Source organism: Hydra viridissima, unplaced genomic scaffold (assembly GCF_058129835.1).
Source record: "Hydra viridissima isolate aposymbiotic clone 2 unplaced genomic scaffold, HvirCarnegie_v1 scaffold_5, whole genome shotgun sequence".
NCBI lineage: Eukaryota > Metazoa > Cnidaria > Hydrozoa > Anthoathecata > Hydridae > Hydra > Hydra viridissima.
The window spans coordinates 15540816-15555144 of record NW_028324304.1 but is presented as its reverse complement, the minus strand read 5'-3'; the positions used below and the strand labels follow the sequence as shown (position 1 = coordinate 15555144).

Here is a 14329-nt window from a genome sequence, read left to right as displayed (position 1 = left end):
AAATGGCTTTGAAAATGGCTTCATCACCTACTGTCATTTTTTTAAATAAAATTTCCCAGTGACAGCTTTATATACTTTTTCTAAATTGGAATGGTACCGGGAAGTATACTTTAAAAGGACTACAGAAAATTAATGTTAAATGTGTTGGCCAGATGAAAAAAGAAAAGACAAAAGTAAAGGTTATAAAGATAAAATCACAGAGGTTGATGAAGAATGAAGAAATGCTGCATGAAAAAGATAACAGAGAGTGATGTTAAATTAAGAAAGGCTTTTTTCATCTGTCTTGATTCAAATCCTTCTGAAATGTAAGAATATGGGAAACAAAAGAGTTTCTCTAAAGACTTTGCTTGAATTGTGAGCATCCACCTTGAAGAAGAATAGAAAAAGTCAAAACAACTTTTAGGAAACATTAAGCAGGGGTGCGAACAAATACAGTTAAGGTACGTCTAATCACGGAGATTTTTTTTAAGACATCGTTATTTGATATTGTTATTTGACATCCTTATTTGATATCCGTATTTAATATTAGTATAAATATATAAAGATTTTAATTTTGCATAATATTTGAAAGTTGCTTAACTCAAACACCAAATGTTCATTTGGGGCCGGCGCAGTTCGAAACGCCAAAAGTGTAAACTTTTATGTTTTAAGATTAGGAATAGAATTTCGGGGCAAATGATATATTTATTTACAAAAATTATACAAATTCAATTTTTGAGAGATTTTTCATATTTTCAGTCCATTTAGTCCCATTGCAACTTCTTAAATAATGAAATTAATTTTCAATTTGCCGAGAAATTCATTTTAGCCGGCATTCATAACCTGCGCATGCGCAAAATAATTAAAACTTTTTTAACGCCTTACGGCGCACAGTGGAGTATTTGTATGACAAAACCGCTCAAAAGTCAAAAAATCAAGTTCGCATAAAAGTCTTATTAACTTTATTATTTTCAAGCTAGATAATTGCTTCATTAGATTATGTAACAGAAAATTCTTCTCGATTTTTCCTTTTGTCGTATTTTTGTTCAGAACGTGGCGTTGTTATTTGAAATTTCGTGGGAAAAAAAAATTCAAAAATTTGTGACATTTGCTATTGCAGCTATTATTATAATATTGTTCAGTTTTGAAAAAATAAACGGCTAATTATGGCAGAGGAAGGTATAACCTATATTTTAAAATTAAATTACATTAAATTTCTGTAGTTATTGTGCATAATATAAAGCGTTTTTATGATGGACTATTTGAGTTTTAATTTTCATATAAAATTATAATGTAATAATGTTTTTGTTAACAAGTATGGTCTTGTCGAGTTATAATTTTTTTACGAGCAATAACTATAGGCTGTAAACAATCAGATACTTTTGTAAAATTATCCGCCAACGTCCGCCACTTTTTATATTAACGCTTCAAAAATAGTGTGTAGACCATTTCGTAATATACACAATCTCGTAAAACGTCTTGAAATAGCTATAAAATAAATTCTTGTTGTCTAATTTTTAAATATTTTTGTACAAACTTAACCAAACTACGTAAATCTTAAATTGTATCTAATATATTAAACTATCAAACTATAAAATCTCAAAAAATATATATATATATATATCTTATTTGTCTTTCATTAAGGTCACACCACTATGTATTTACTGATTTTATTATTTATCATGTAGATTCGACTGAAGTCAAAAAGTTGTTCACTAGAAGAGAGTTATATGAAATAATGAAAGATTGTAAAGGTAAAAAATTTGATGAAAAGTTTTCGTTGTTAGAAGAACACCTTATAACAGTCATGAAATATCCAATAGATCAAAAAAGTACCATAACAAGAATTTTAAAATTCTTTAAGAGTGATTTCAAGAAAAGATGGATAGCTGCAAGTTATAAACAAGAAAGTTTTATAAAAAACAATAAACAATGGCTTAAATCAAACATCGAGCTACCTTATTGGTCAATAAACATTCGACAGAAACCTGGACGACCATCAAAATCATTTATAGAACTAAGTGATTGCAGCAAGCGTCGAAAAACTATGGATTTGCGCAAACAGGTCTCTGTTGATGAGTTGACGTATGCAGCCAGAATGAGCCAGCACACTTCAGGAAATACTGATGTTTCAAAATTTATTAAAGAAATTACGGCCACGCCTACCAGAGCAAAGAAATACCGAAAAGCATTTAACTCTGCTTTTAAAAAAGTAACTGTCAATAAATTAACACGTCAAGAGGCACTGGCACTGTTTGTAGAAGGCGATTTTACCAGAAAACAGTGGGAACTTATTCAAAGTAGAAACAAAAGTGTCTACCCCTGCTACTCAATAATACAACAAGCCAAAAAAGAATGTTACCCTAATAAGGAATCGATACAAGTAACCGAAACAACAGCTGAAATTCAACTACAAGCATTACTTGACCACACTACATTACGCTTATATAAATATGTCTCAGAGGTTGTAGAAAAGTGTTCAATTGAAGAAAAGAAAAATATGGTTTTAATATCAAAATGGGGCTGTGATGGATCGCAACAAGCAAAATTTAAGCAAAAATTTCAAAACAACACCGACAGTGATGCAAATATTTTTCAAAGTTTTTTAGTACCTCTGAGAATGATTGTTAAAATTGATGGCCAACAGGAAAAAATTATATGGCAAAACTCAGTCACCTCATCTCCAAGGTTCTGCAGGCCCATTCGAATACGTTTCATTAGTGAATCTAAAGACATAACAATGGACGAGATAGAGCACGTAAAAAACCAAATAAGGAATCTCAGGGAAACAAGGTTGCTCAAAGAATTTGGAAAAATAAAGCATACCTTGCTTTTTACAATGGTAGATGGTAAAGTGTGCAACGCTGCAACTGATACTACATCAACTATGAGGTGCTACATTTTTGGACAAACATCGAAAGATTTTAATAAATTGATTAAAAAAGAGCCAATCAATACGGAAACCATCTCATTTGGACTCTCGATTCTTCATGCAAGGATCCGCTTTTTTGAATCGCTTCTTCATTTAGCTTATAAAATACCTTTACAAAAGTGGCAAGCTCGATCAGACGAGGAAAAAAAATTGTCAAAGAAGCAAAGAAGAAAATACAAACATCCTTCAAAGAAGAATTAGGGCTTCAAGTAGATATACCTAAAGCAGGGTTTGGAAATACGAATGACGGCAATACGTCAAGAAGATTTTTTTCAAACCCGGAATTATCTTCACAAATAACTGGTGTTAACTTGGATTTGATAAAAGGTTTACACGTTATTCTTGAAGTCATTTCAAGTGGATATAAAATTGATGCTGTTAAATTCGACGCTTTTGCTCATGAAACTGCTAAACTGTATATCAATCTGTATGGTTGGTATCCCATGTCTCCAACCATGCATAAAGTTTTGATGCATGGTGCCGAAGTAATAACTCATGCAATCCTCCCTATCGGCCAGTTATCCGAGGAGGCAGCTGAAGCCCGAAACAAACACTTTCGGCAGTACAGACAAAATTTTAGTCGAAAGTTTTCTCGTATCGACTGCAATACAGACGTATTAAATAGGCTGCTATTGAGTTCAGACCCATACATAAGTAGTTCTAGATCAAAACGGCATAAAAAAACGTTGCCTTTTTCCAAAGAAGCAGTCAATATGATGATCTCAGCATGAAGCTTTGATAAGCGAATATGTCTTTTTGTTAATAATAAATTACTCTTTAAAAAATTTTATTTTTTTAATTAAACATTTAATTTTAATAAAACTCTGTGTTTTAAACTAATAAAGCGAAAAAAAATTCATAAAATATTTTTGAGCGGTTTTGTCATACAAATACTCCACTGTGCGGCGTTAAAAAAGTTTTGCCGTTTAAAAAGTATTCGAAATGGTACCGTCAACCGGGGTAACTTTGGTCGCCGGGATAATTTTGGACAATTGTTGATTTTTTTTTTAATTCCTAAAATTTAACAAAGATAACATGTTTTAATTTTGTTAAAGATACCAACAATGTATATTGACTATTATATCAACAATTTTGGTATATCAAAAATTTTTGTGAATATAGCACAGTTACTTCGTAGACTGCATTAAGTTTATTTTGGCGTTTTTTGACACTTCTGATACATTTATTGAACCATTTGAATTCTTAGCCGGTGAATATGTCGAGGAAATATAAGTGAAAGCGTGGTTCAAGAGCATATGCAACTTCATTCAGTCAAGAAACGTTGTCTAATGTTATGAAAGAATATTTAACTGGAAGAATGAGCGTAAGAAAGGCTAGTCGACAGCTCGGAATATATTTTTTCCATTTGCTTCAACTGCCTGACGTTGTTGTTTTCCGTCCGCTAAAGATAGAAACGCGCATCAAAGAATCAAGACCAAAAAATCAGTTCCCCGGTCTTCTTGCTCTACTGCAACGTCAATTGAAAAGCGATAATTTGAGATCTGACTTCAAGGCTAGTGGAACATTTCCCTTCGATAAAGAAGTGGTCATGAAGCGTTTGCTACAGGTTAACAAAGACATTGGAGGAGGTACCAGTAGTACTGTTAAGGAAGTATTCGATGAAGCTATAGCAGGTCTATTAGTGAAACATTGTGGACAGGATGGGAAAACAAATCGCACCAGAGGAAAAAAGATCACACCTAGCAAAGCGATAACACCGCAAGGTCTGGTAAATAACACAACTCCTACCACATCAAAGAATAATAACACCAAGAGTAACAAGAAAAGGGCAAGAGTTGAGCAAGTGGCAAGAGTTGAGCAAGTGTCATCATCCTCAGATGACGATAATGACCTACTAGAAAATGATTTTTAATGACTTTTGCACAATAACAGAGAGCTAATTTCAAAATTTTTTGTCCATTTAATTATTTTTTTCATGTTTTTCTAAGTGTTTAAGGACTGATTATTTTTTAAAACTCCAAAAGGTGACTAATTTCACCCCATAGCAGGTGTATTATTGATCAAACATGATAAAAACCTAGGGTAACATTGGTCACTTTTCGACGATTTAAAATAAGTATTTCTAATATATAAATTCAAAAAATAAATATAGAGGCCTTTAGTCAAGATCTATAATGTTATTACCACAAGAGAAAACTGTAAAAAATTAATAAGATTCAGAGATGTTTAAGAAAAACTGCCAAAACTAACCAGTTACCCCGGCTGACGATACTCTTTTATTTGCGCAACCCTTAAATCCACAACAGAATATGCTTTGAAATTTTGATTAAGACATTCTTTTTTTATTTTTGAGCAAAAGCTCTCAAAGAAAGTTTCAATTATTTTTTCCAAATTTTTTTTTCCCGTAATTTTCTAATTCTACAAAGTTATACATATTTCATGACATTTTTTTTTTCATTTGACCTCCTCATAGTATCAAAGCTTTTAAACTCCTATATAAGTTATATTTCATGAAAAAATAGAACATAGATACTCCAAAAAGAATTATAATAATATATACAAAACCAAATATTTTTAATTTCTCATATTATAGTTCAGAAATATTAACATTTCACCATGAGCTCTTGTTAAGCTATTTCTCTTTGCAGTATATACATTTCCACCAATACTAAAAAGTCTTTCACTCTCCACAGAAGACGGTGGGCAGCTTAAATACTTTAAAGATTTGATTTGCTAATAGTGGTATTTTGGTTTTCTGTGATTTCCATCGCAACAAAGGATTGCTTTCTTTGTCAATAAGGTCTTTATTTGAGTAGAGTTGAATTTTGTTTAACAAAGTTTGAAATTAAAGTTTGTGGTTGACTGATATGTTTAGAATTAAATCCTACATGTTCTTCAAAGCAACTGTCAAAACCTATTTCTACTATATCTTTGTATTCATTAAGTACTGTACCATTATTTGCATATTCTAAGTCAATATTTTCAATGTCACAAGCTGCAGACCAATCATTTTTAGTAACTTAGATGTTTTTCATATTTTCATGGGTTTTAATAAGTTGAATGGTTATGTTCTCAATACTTGTTTTAGCAGCTGAAAAGGTGTTTTCATTTTTGAACATTTTTAATTTGAATCTGAGATCAAGAAAGGTTGACAAGATGATGTTATAGTTATCCATATATTGTTTGAATCTATTCTCCATTGATTTAGTTAAATTATGTCATCAATGAAAGCTTTATTAATCAAATGTTTCAAAAACTGTATCTGTGGTATAATATCTGAGACAATAGAATTTCTTTCACTTAAGCAAACTCTTGTTTTGTGGAAATCTTTTAGCAAAACACAAAACTGTCCAATAATCATCCATTTGTTTGCATTTGATGAAGGAAGTTTACCATTTTCAAGTGCATATATGATTAGAGGTTTCCTTTGTTCATAAATTCGTTCTAACATATAATAGGGTACAATTCCACCTTGTTGGAACATTTTGAATAAGTTTGTGCTTAGGAACATTGTTTGCTTCTTGAAGAGCTTTAAGTTTTGGGCAGGCTTGGGGAGAATGGCTGAAATGCCCAACAATTGAATGGCAGTTGGCAATGACATTCTTGACTACTGTTTGTTCAAAAATACACTCATTAATTACTATTTGCAGTGTGTGTAAAAAACAAGACATACTATCATATGGGCTATCTTTAATAGCCTTAATAATATTTGCACCATTATCTCTAAATGAACTTTTGAAGGTGATATTTTAAATTCAGCCATAATATCTTCAATCAATTCAGCAATATTTGCTGCTGAATGCCTCTCAGGAAATGGAGCTATTCTAAGTACAACAGTTTTCTGATTAAATGTATTGTCTAAACAGTGACCTGTCAGGCTCAAAAGCTTTCATTTGAACTACTGGTCTTTATATCAGTAGTAAAGCTTATGAATTCAGCAACTTAGTAAACATGGACAGCCATTTTTAATTTAAAGTGTAAAACAATTTCATCAACTGATAAAACATGGACAGGCATTTTTAATGTAGACTATAAACTAATTTTTAATATTTTACATACTCTAATGAAACAATGCAACTTTAGTAACGTCTAATATCATACCCTAAAGAACACTTTTTAACTATGCATTACGCATGCGCAGAACTATTTGTTAGCTTTTTTAATGACTTTTTTAACGCAACACCAGGACTTTTAAAAAGTTTATAAGCCATTATACTGAAACTTTAATAAAGAAATCACGAATAAGGAGAATAGAAGAGTTCTAATTTAGCTACAATTTAATTGATTAAATGAATGAATTTATAATAGTGCAATAGCCTATTATATGATCAATTCATCTGCTCTTCTTTAAAACCATCTGCTGAATTGCTCTTCTCCGTTAGGAAATTAGTTAATGAAGTTAAGATAAATCAGTAATTTTTGAATAATCGTAAAATGTCTAAACAATTGCTCAAACCAAGAAGCGAAAAACAATCTTGTCAATAATTAAAGCTCGTAGTGGTTGTCAATAGTTTAAGTTCGAAGATGTTACAAGATTAAAAAGAACACAGCAACAATAATCATACACGCCAACCTTTCAAGGATTAGCTCTTTTCTTTTTTTTTAGTTATTTTTGTTTTGCATTACTTTTTCTCTAAACTAACATAGATGCTGATATTTATAATATTATTTATATTTACAACATTAGAATTTAATTACAAAATAAATTTGAGATTTTCTAAAAAGGGCTTGAAGAACAAACTTAGATGTTTGCCAAAGATTGAGAATGCGTTAATTGCAATAACAGTTTTCATTTTTATATTTTAATTTTCCATTTTCAAAGTTTTGCTGAAGTAACATCTGTTGAGAAGAACTATTTAATAATTTATCTCATATTCGTTTTTATTTCAACTGTCTTTCCATTTTTACTTGAAACAAAAGAGCTTTTCTAAAAAAAGTACGAAAAGCGGAAAAGGTAAATCCAGAGTCTTCGAAAAAAAAAAAAAAAAAAGCAACGAAAAAACTGAACAAAAGTTTTAGTTGGTTAATCCTAAAATTAATGTCTTACAAAGAAAAATTACAAAGAAAGAATCATTCAAGTCATGTTTAAACGATGTTTTAAAAGATGCTGAGTTACTTTTTGATTCTATGTTCGCAAAGTTTGCTTTTAAGCAACAGCTAATGATGTTACTGACTTTTCTTAAGATACAGTAGACATTCTTATTGTTGTTGCTATGGTTGTTTTTGATTTTGTCTCTTATAACTATAATATTTCTGCAACTTTATGATCTCTGTATTATTGATATTTTTACTTTAGTAGCAAAAATATTTAAAGATAACTTTTGAACAAGTTTACAATTATTAAAAAACGGAGGGAGAACATGCGGATAAATTTTTGTTTTTGCGTATTCCCATTGTTAGGACTCGTTGAGATACAAAGTATTCCATCTGCTGATGATCTCAAAATGGCTGCAAATGTATTTTCTGAAATTCTTTATGAACAAACAAATAAAATAACAAACTATAAATTTTTGGATGACGATTTGAAAATACTTTTTAATGACAGTGATTTCCAGAAGCGAGATGGGAAGAAACTCAACGACGAATTCAAAACAAAAATAGAAACATTTTTCACATTGAAAGAAAAATTAATTCGAAACCTCACAAATAAAACTAGGGATTTAGAAAGTAAATATACTTATAACCCAAACATTGAGTTTTTTGATTACCCCAACGTAGCCGATATTGACCCGTCTCCAAACGCATCAATCATTGCAATTGAGCCAAGGTATCCGACTGGAGTAAAAATAAACCAAACAAAAAGCTTTGTTCAAGTACCTACCAATATTTACAAAGGCAATAAAGATATTTTGAACAAAGTAAAATGGACTGAGAAGCTTGATGATGTGTTTATTGAAAATCAACAAGTTGACATTTCTCTAATTCTCCAATACTATTGTGATTCATCAGGTAAGATGGATTGCGGGAGGAAGGGGAAGGGAAGGGGGAAATATATTTGTTTTTATATTTGTTTGTTGTATATTTGTTTTTATATTTGTTTGTATTATCAAACTTCTAAAGTTCAGAGAATTACCTGTAAAAACACGTTTCAAAAAAAACTTCTAATAAAAAAATTTTTTTCTTGCTTCTTAGCTCGATTTTCAGTTTCTTTTTCTTTTATTTAAAGGGCTTTTTCGTATGTTCCCCGGAAATTTAAATGGCTATCAAAAGGATGATCCTGATTATGTCGATCTTTACGATTGCAGGCGACGCGTGTGGTATCAGATTAGTTCGGCAAGTCCAAAAGACATTGTTATAATTCTTGATACATCTGGTTCGATGATTGGAAATAATATTGGTAGGTTTGTCGACACCTTTCTCTTATATCCCTCCTCCTCCTCCCCCCTCCTCCTCCCCCCTCCCCCTCCCCCTTCCCTTCATCTTTCATTATAATACCACATGCTAGACTCTAGCTTTCCAATTACTTTAAATACAGATTTGTGAAGTCGTAGGAAACCAAATGACTTTGAGTATCAAGTGACTCTTTGAAATAAAGAGCTCTTGCGAAGATTTAACAAATTTAATTTTAACTCATAATTATCTTTTTTTTTAGCCATTGCCAAAGTCGCAGCTAAATCTCTAATTGATACTCTTGAGGAGAACGACTATTTTAACGTGATAACTGTAGGAAAGTCATCAAAGTTCCTTCAACCATGCGTTCCTTATCTTATGCAAGCAACGAGGTTTAATAAAGAGAGAATGAAAATGGCGATCAACAAAATTGATGACCCGAAAGATATTCTTGATCTTTCAAATGCAATAACTGCTGCGTTCAAAACTCTAAAGTCAGGTAAACTTAAAAAAAAACGTTAATAATAAATAATTTTAGTAAAACCAATCAGACAATTATTATGAGCATTATTCGTGCAACCTATAGACGTGAATTACAACAGAGCGTATACAGCCGGCTGTAACAAGATAATCATGGTGATTAGCGATGGCATTGAAGGCGATTATACTTCTGCAGCAAAAGATGTTTTTGATGAGATGAATCCTGAAAAATCGGTGAGAGTGTTTTCATACCTTGTTGGACGAGTGAAAAATCCCGATGATCGTGCTCTAAAAGAGATGTCATGTAACAATCGAGGTTATTTTTACAAAATTGAAACCATCGGGAATGTTTGGGACACTGTTGTAGAGTACTTAAAAGTGTTAAGCCGACCGATGGCGGCACAAAGTGTTGAGATAAAGCCGAAAATATCTCCAATTTATTTGGATAGCACAGGAGCTGGCATGGTTTTAACGATGTCATTGGGTGTTTTTAACAAAAACGATCTCTCAGGTGTAGTGGGAATGGACATACTTATCAGAACATTAAAACAAGAGATTCCTGTCAGTGAACTAGGGTACTTTAGTCATGCAGTTATAATAAACAATAACGGATTTATAATTCTTCATCCAAAATTCAGAGAGCAAACAGGCTATCTTTCGGCTCTAACAAATGTTTACTTTGAAGATTTAGAATATAGTGTAAACAAGAATGACTCAATTACTCTAAAAAAAAAAATGTTAAAAAGGACAAGTGGAACCATGCGTTTTTCAACATATTGGTTGTATGATGACAACCAGAGAATCACTGTAAACAATATGACATATTTTTTCAATCCGATCAATAACACAGTACTCAGCTCTGTTTTGGCGATAAGCGACTCTGATGTTAACTATATGGTGATTAGTAAATGGATTAATAACGATATGTTCAAGAGCGGATTAAGTGCTCTTTACTTGAACGATACTGACAATTTGACTAGCAATGAAACACTTCCTTTTTCTACTTACGTTCAAGTAGCAGAATGGATGTACTGCAACATAAAGTCCGCGATGGCAAACTCGTCATCTGTTGATAAAATAGTTTACCCTACGGCTAGCGAATTGTACTCTTATCTATCAGGACAAAATTTAAGCACTCTAAGTAAAGACTGTAACGAAGATTTGATCAAAAGTTTAATAATGATAGCTGGTATTGCATATAAACGCTTAAATGAAAGCTGGAGTAAGTGGCTGCATGAAAAAGTAGTTGAAAATCCAGATTTTTTATCACTTTACGTTGGCACGAGTGGAGGTTACACTAGGTATGAAAACATGAATTTAATTTTCTTATCTTTTGTCTTGATGATGATAATGATCACTATTCTAATAACAATGCCAATAATAACGATAAATTTTTTAGGCATTTCTCAATAAATAAAACTGTACCTCCTGTGCGAGATTCACTTCGGATCTCCCTATTTGAACAGGCCGAAGCAGTTCCTGATAGTAAAATTATAGTTTCAACTCCAATCCGAAAAACAAATGTCGAAGAACTTAACTATTTAAATGTTAATGTTGCTTCGTGGATAGAACGAAACGGAACAAAAACTTTAGTAGCAGGTTAGTGAACGTAGAAAAAACTAGAAAAAAATTTTTTTCTGAAATAATTTTACTACGCTCTAAAATTTCTGAGGTGCTGAATCTTGAAATCCCGTCGTGTATTCTTGAAATCGTCTTCGTATTGACCCCCGTGTCAATATTATTTAGGTTGTATCATAAACCCGAGTTATTTAATTCGCTCTGAGTTTTTTTTTTGGAACCAATTCCACGTATTTCTTAAAACTATTGGATATTTTACATTTTAGTTAGTTTAGTGTTTGTTTTTTTTATTATTTTAGTTTGTTCATTTAAGTATCTAATACTTTTAAGAAATACTTGTTAAAACTCGTTACATGCAAATACATGCGTATACATGTACATAGCGTATTTTAGTAAAAAAAAACCATGCAAATTAGCGTATGTACATGTACATAGCGTATTTCAATAAAAAATTGAAATGGTTAAAAATGTATTGATTTGGGTTCTCGAAATCAGCACTGTAGAATTACTCAGGAATAGCTTTACAATTTTCTGAGGAAATTTTGTTGTTGTTGTTGGTTGTTGTTGTTGTTGTCATTTCTGTTGTTGCTGTAATATGTCTGTATGCAAACATAAGTTTAAAAAAAACAATTTTAACTTAACTAGCGATGACGCAACTTACTGATAATGAAAAATTATTTTGACACTTACATAGCTAAAGTTATTAGTTACTAACTGTCTGTGTTGTTACTAGTGTCTGGTACGGAAATGCATTCTGGTTTGATGAAGCGAATATTTGATAATGCAACGGCTTCCATAGGGCTTGACTGTACACAGAATGACACCATTGTTTGTGCAATAATTGATCAAAATGGTTACATTATTGTTAGTAATCTCGGGGAAAATGCGGTAGGAACTTTTTTTGGCAAAGTTCAAGGAAGGTTAATGGACCATTTATCAAGTCCTAATATTTCGATATTTCAAAAAATTGTCTTGGACGACACTCAGGCCGAATGTTTAGAACAAAAAAATTACGATTCTGCTGGCAGTATTCTACTTGCTCCTCTAAAACTAGTATTTAGTTTGACTGCATGGCTGCTTAGTTCCACTTGGCGCGTGTTTTTTCATATCTTCATGCTGAGTTTCTCGATGCTACAAAAATTTGAAACCAGCGCACAAACTACAATAGATCCTACAAACATAAGTTGCACGAGAGTGTTAACATTCTTTTTGTTTCAAAAGAATAAATGGGAAGAGCTACTTCAAAGAGAAAGTATTAGCGGTAACTATTCCGAACGCTTAGTGAAATGCGAACCGTCGAAATTTCAAAATTTTACTCTAGCTAGTGTGCCCGGGACAAATCTGATCCTTATAGTTGCTGAGCCTAATGACTTTAGTTGCAAACAAAAACCGTTAGAAACGGCGGTAAATAAAGACCAAGAACTCGATTTTTGCATTCAAGACCAAAGAGATAGAGAGAAACCCGATAAATGTTTTTATCAGACTCAATCGTATGAAGAAAGTTCAGAATATTGCGGAGCTGATAGTGCTTTGCGACCTTCTTTTGTTACTTTTTTTTCCATTAGCTTTCTATATTATCTTTCATTTTAAAATGTTGAATATTTTAAAAAAAATAGTTTGTTTATAAAACGTAAATTAGTAAGTGGATGCTATATAACCGTATGTATGTAGACACATTTATACAATGTAATAAGAACATTTTAAAAATCCGAATAAAACAGGATTTTCATACTGATCTTAGAAAAATGATTTCAAATTGTTGAAAAAGAGGAAAAATTGTTTGAAATTGTTGAAAAAGATGAAAACGAGTTTCCAATAAAAGTAAAAAGGAAAAAAAAGTTAAAACATAAAATGTCTTTAAAAAAATTCGTTGTCAGTTTCGAAAGATTTTCCATAATGATTTCCATGAGTTTTTTCATCGTTCAAGATCATCTTTTGACTTTTCTTCTCTTTTTCTTCATTTTCTTTATCGTTCTGAATAATTAGACTGAAAAATTTTTTATAAAATTTTTAGAAAAAATAAAATGGAAAGACTGAGGAAAATAAAATTTTGTAACTCTGTTAATAAAATGTATTTTCAGGTTAATTTTATAAATATTTTGATTTTTTTTTGGAGAAGTTTTATCTTCTTTTAATTCATTTTCAATTTTTCGAGTTTTAAGCTAACAGAAAGTAAATAAATACCAGAAACTTTTAATTATAAAACGTTCTGTTTGCCTTTGTCACTCAGGTAGGATTATCTCTATGAGTATCAATCGGGAACCAATAAAATCTGCGAACAATTAAGAATTGGGAACGAGTAAGAACTGGTAACGAGTAAAAACTGCAATTGCGTTCGGCGTACGGTTATTCCTTTAATAACGAATAATAACGAATAAACTACAAATTTCTCTTTCTGTTTTTTAAAATAGAACTCTTCATGCGTTTAAAATAGCAAAGTTTAGCTGTAACAATTTGATATTCATAACAAAACTTTTTCATTTTTAAAAAATAAATTTAACGGGATTAATCGAGTAGTATTTCAATGCAAACATCTCGAAATATAACTTATGTGGGTTATTACAATTTTTTTTTTGGAATCTTATAACTTTGTGTGTCTAAATAAAAAAAAAAATACTGTAAATTTGATTTATTTCAAATGGCTGATATAAATATAAAAGTTTGCACTTTATTTGTTATTATTCGTTGTAAACTAAAATTCAGAGTGCTGATACTTACTACGAATCATAAATTTGAACATGTTTAAATAATTTATCGGATCAAACTGATTTTAAATTATAAATAAATGATTCTGATTTAAAGGTCTTGAATCTCTTTTCTTTTTAAGAGATATTTTCTTCTCTACCGATGTGACAGGTCAAATGTTAAAATTATTTTCAACCGCTAAAAAGGAATTAAAAACGAAAATGTCGTTCTTCAAAACAAAATAGATCAAAAATCGAAAGTGGGTAAATATTTTATTCAAGCTCAGAAAATTAGTTCACCTATTACGTTACCAGATTTGCAGCGTTTACTTTTTTATCTGTGTATGAAGATTTTTAAATGGGTTGGGAAGGCAATAGTTTGAAT

General features: G+C 31.2%; 3 protein-coding genes across 3 annotated transcripts in view; all 3 read left to right on the top strand.

Annotated features, from left to right (window-relative positions):
• Positions 1 to 14329, top strand: part of LOC149888891 (uncharacterized) — a 380578-nt gene that overhangs the window by 100564 nt on the left and 265685 nt on the right. The window lies entirely within an intron of this gene.
• Positions 1146 to 4059, top strand: LOC149888900 (uncharacterized). Its single transcript, XM_090089137.1, has 4 exons — positions 1146 to 1158; positions 1668 to 2871; positions 3048 to 3525; positions 3967 to 4059. The coding sequence occupies exons 1-4, from the start codon at positions 1146 to 1148 to the stop codon at positions 4057 to 4059; spliced, it is 1788 nt and encodes a 595-aa protein (XP_089945263.1).
• LOC145188906 (voltage-dependent calcium channel subunit alpha-2/delta-3-like) lies at positions 7817 to 12995 on the top strand. Its single transcript, XM_090088096.1, has 6 exons — positions 7817 to 8821; positions 9039 to 9209; positions 9465 to 9701; positions 9789 to 10983; positions 11082 to 11281; positions 11994 to 12995. The coding sequence occupies exons 1-6, from the start codon at positions 8233 to 8235 to the stop codon at positions 12848 to 12850; spliced, it is 3249 nt and encodes a 1082-aa protein (XP_089944222.1). The 5' UTR covers positions 7817 to 8232; the 3' UTR covers positions 12851 to 12995.

What these genes read in the sequence shown, in the direction of transcription:
- LOC145188906 (XM_090088096.1), top strand. Translation starts at nt 8,233, where the DNA reads ATGCGGATAAATTTTTGTTTTTGCGTATTCCCATTGTTAGGACTCGTT. An exon ending in GATGATTGGAAATAATATTG is followed by an intron (nt 9,210 to 9,464) that starts GTAGGTTTGTCG and finishes CTTTTTTTTTAG; the next exon opens with CCATTGCCAAAGTCGCAGCT. An exon ending in GTTCAAAACTCTAAAGTCAG is followed by an intron (nt 9,702 to 9,788) that starts GTAAACTTAAAA and finishes TGCAACCTATAG; the next exon opens with ACGTGAATTACAACAGAGCG.
- LOC149888900 (XM_090089137.1), top strand. An exon ending in GATACTACATCAACTATGAG is followed by an intron (nt 2,872 to 3,047) that starts GTGCTACATTTT and finishes AAGCTCGATCAG; the next exon opens with ACGAGGAAAAAAAATTGTCA. An exon ending in GTATCGACTGCAATACAGAC is followed by an intron (nt 3,526 to 3,966) that starts GTATTAAATAGG and finishes ATTTTGTTAAAG; the next exon opens with ATACCAACAATGTATATTGA.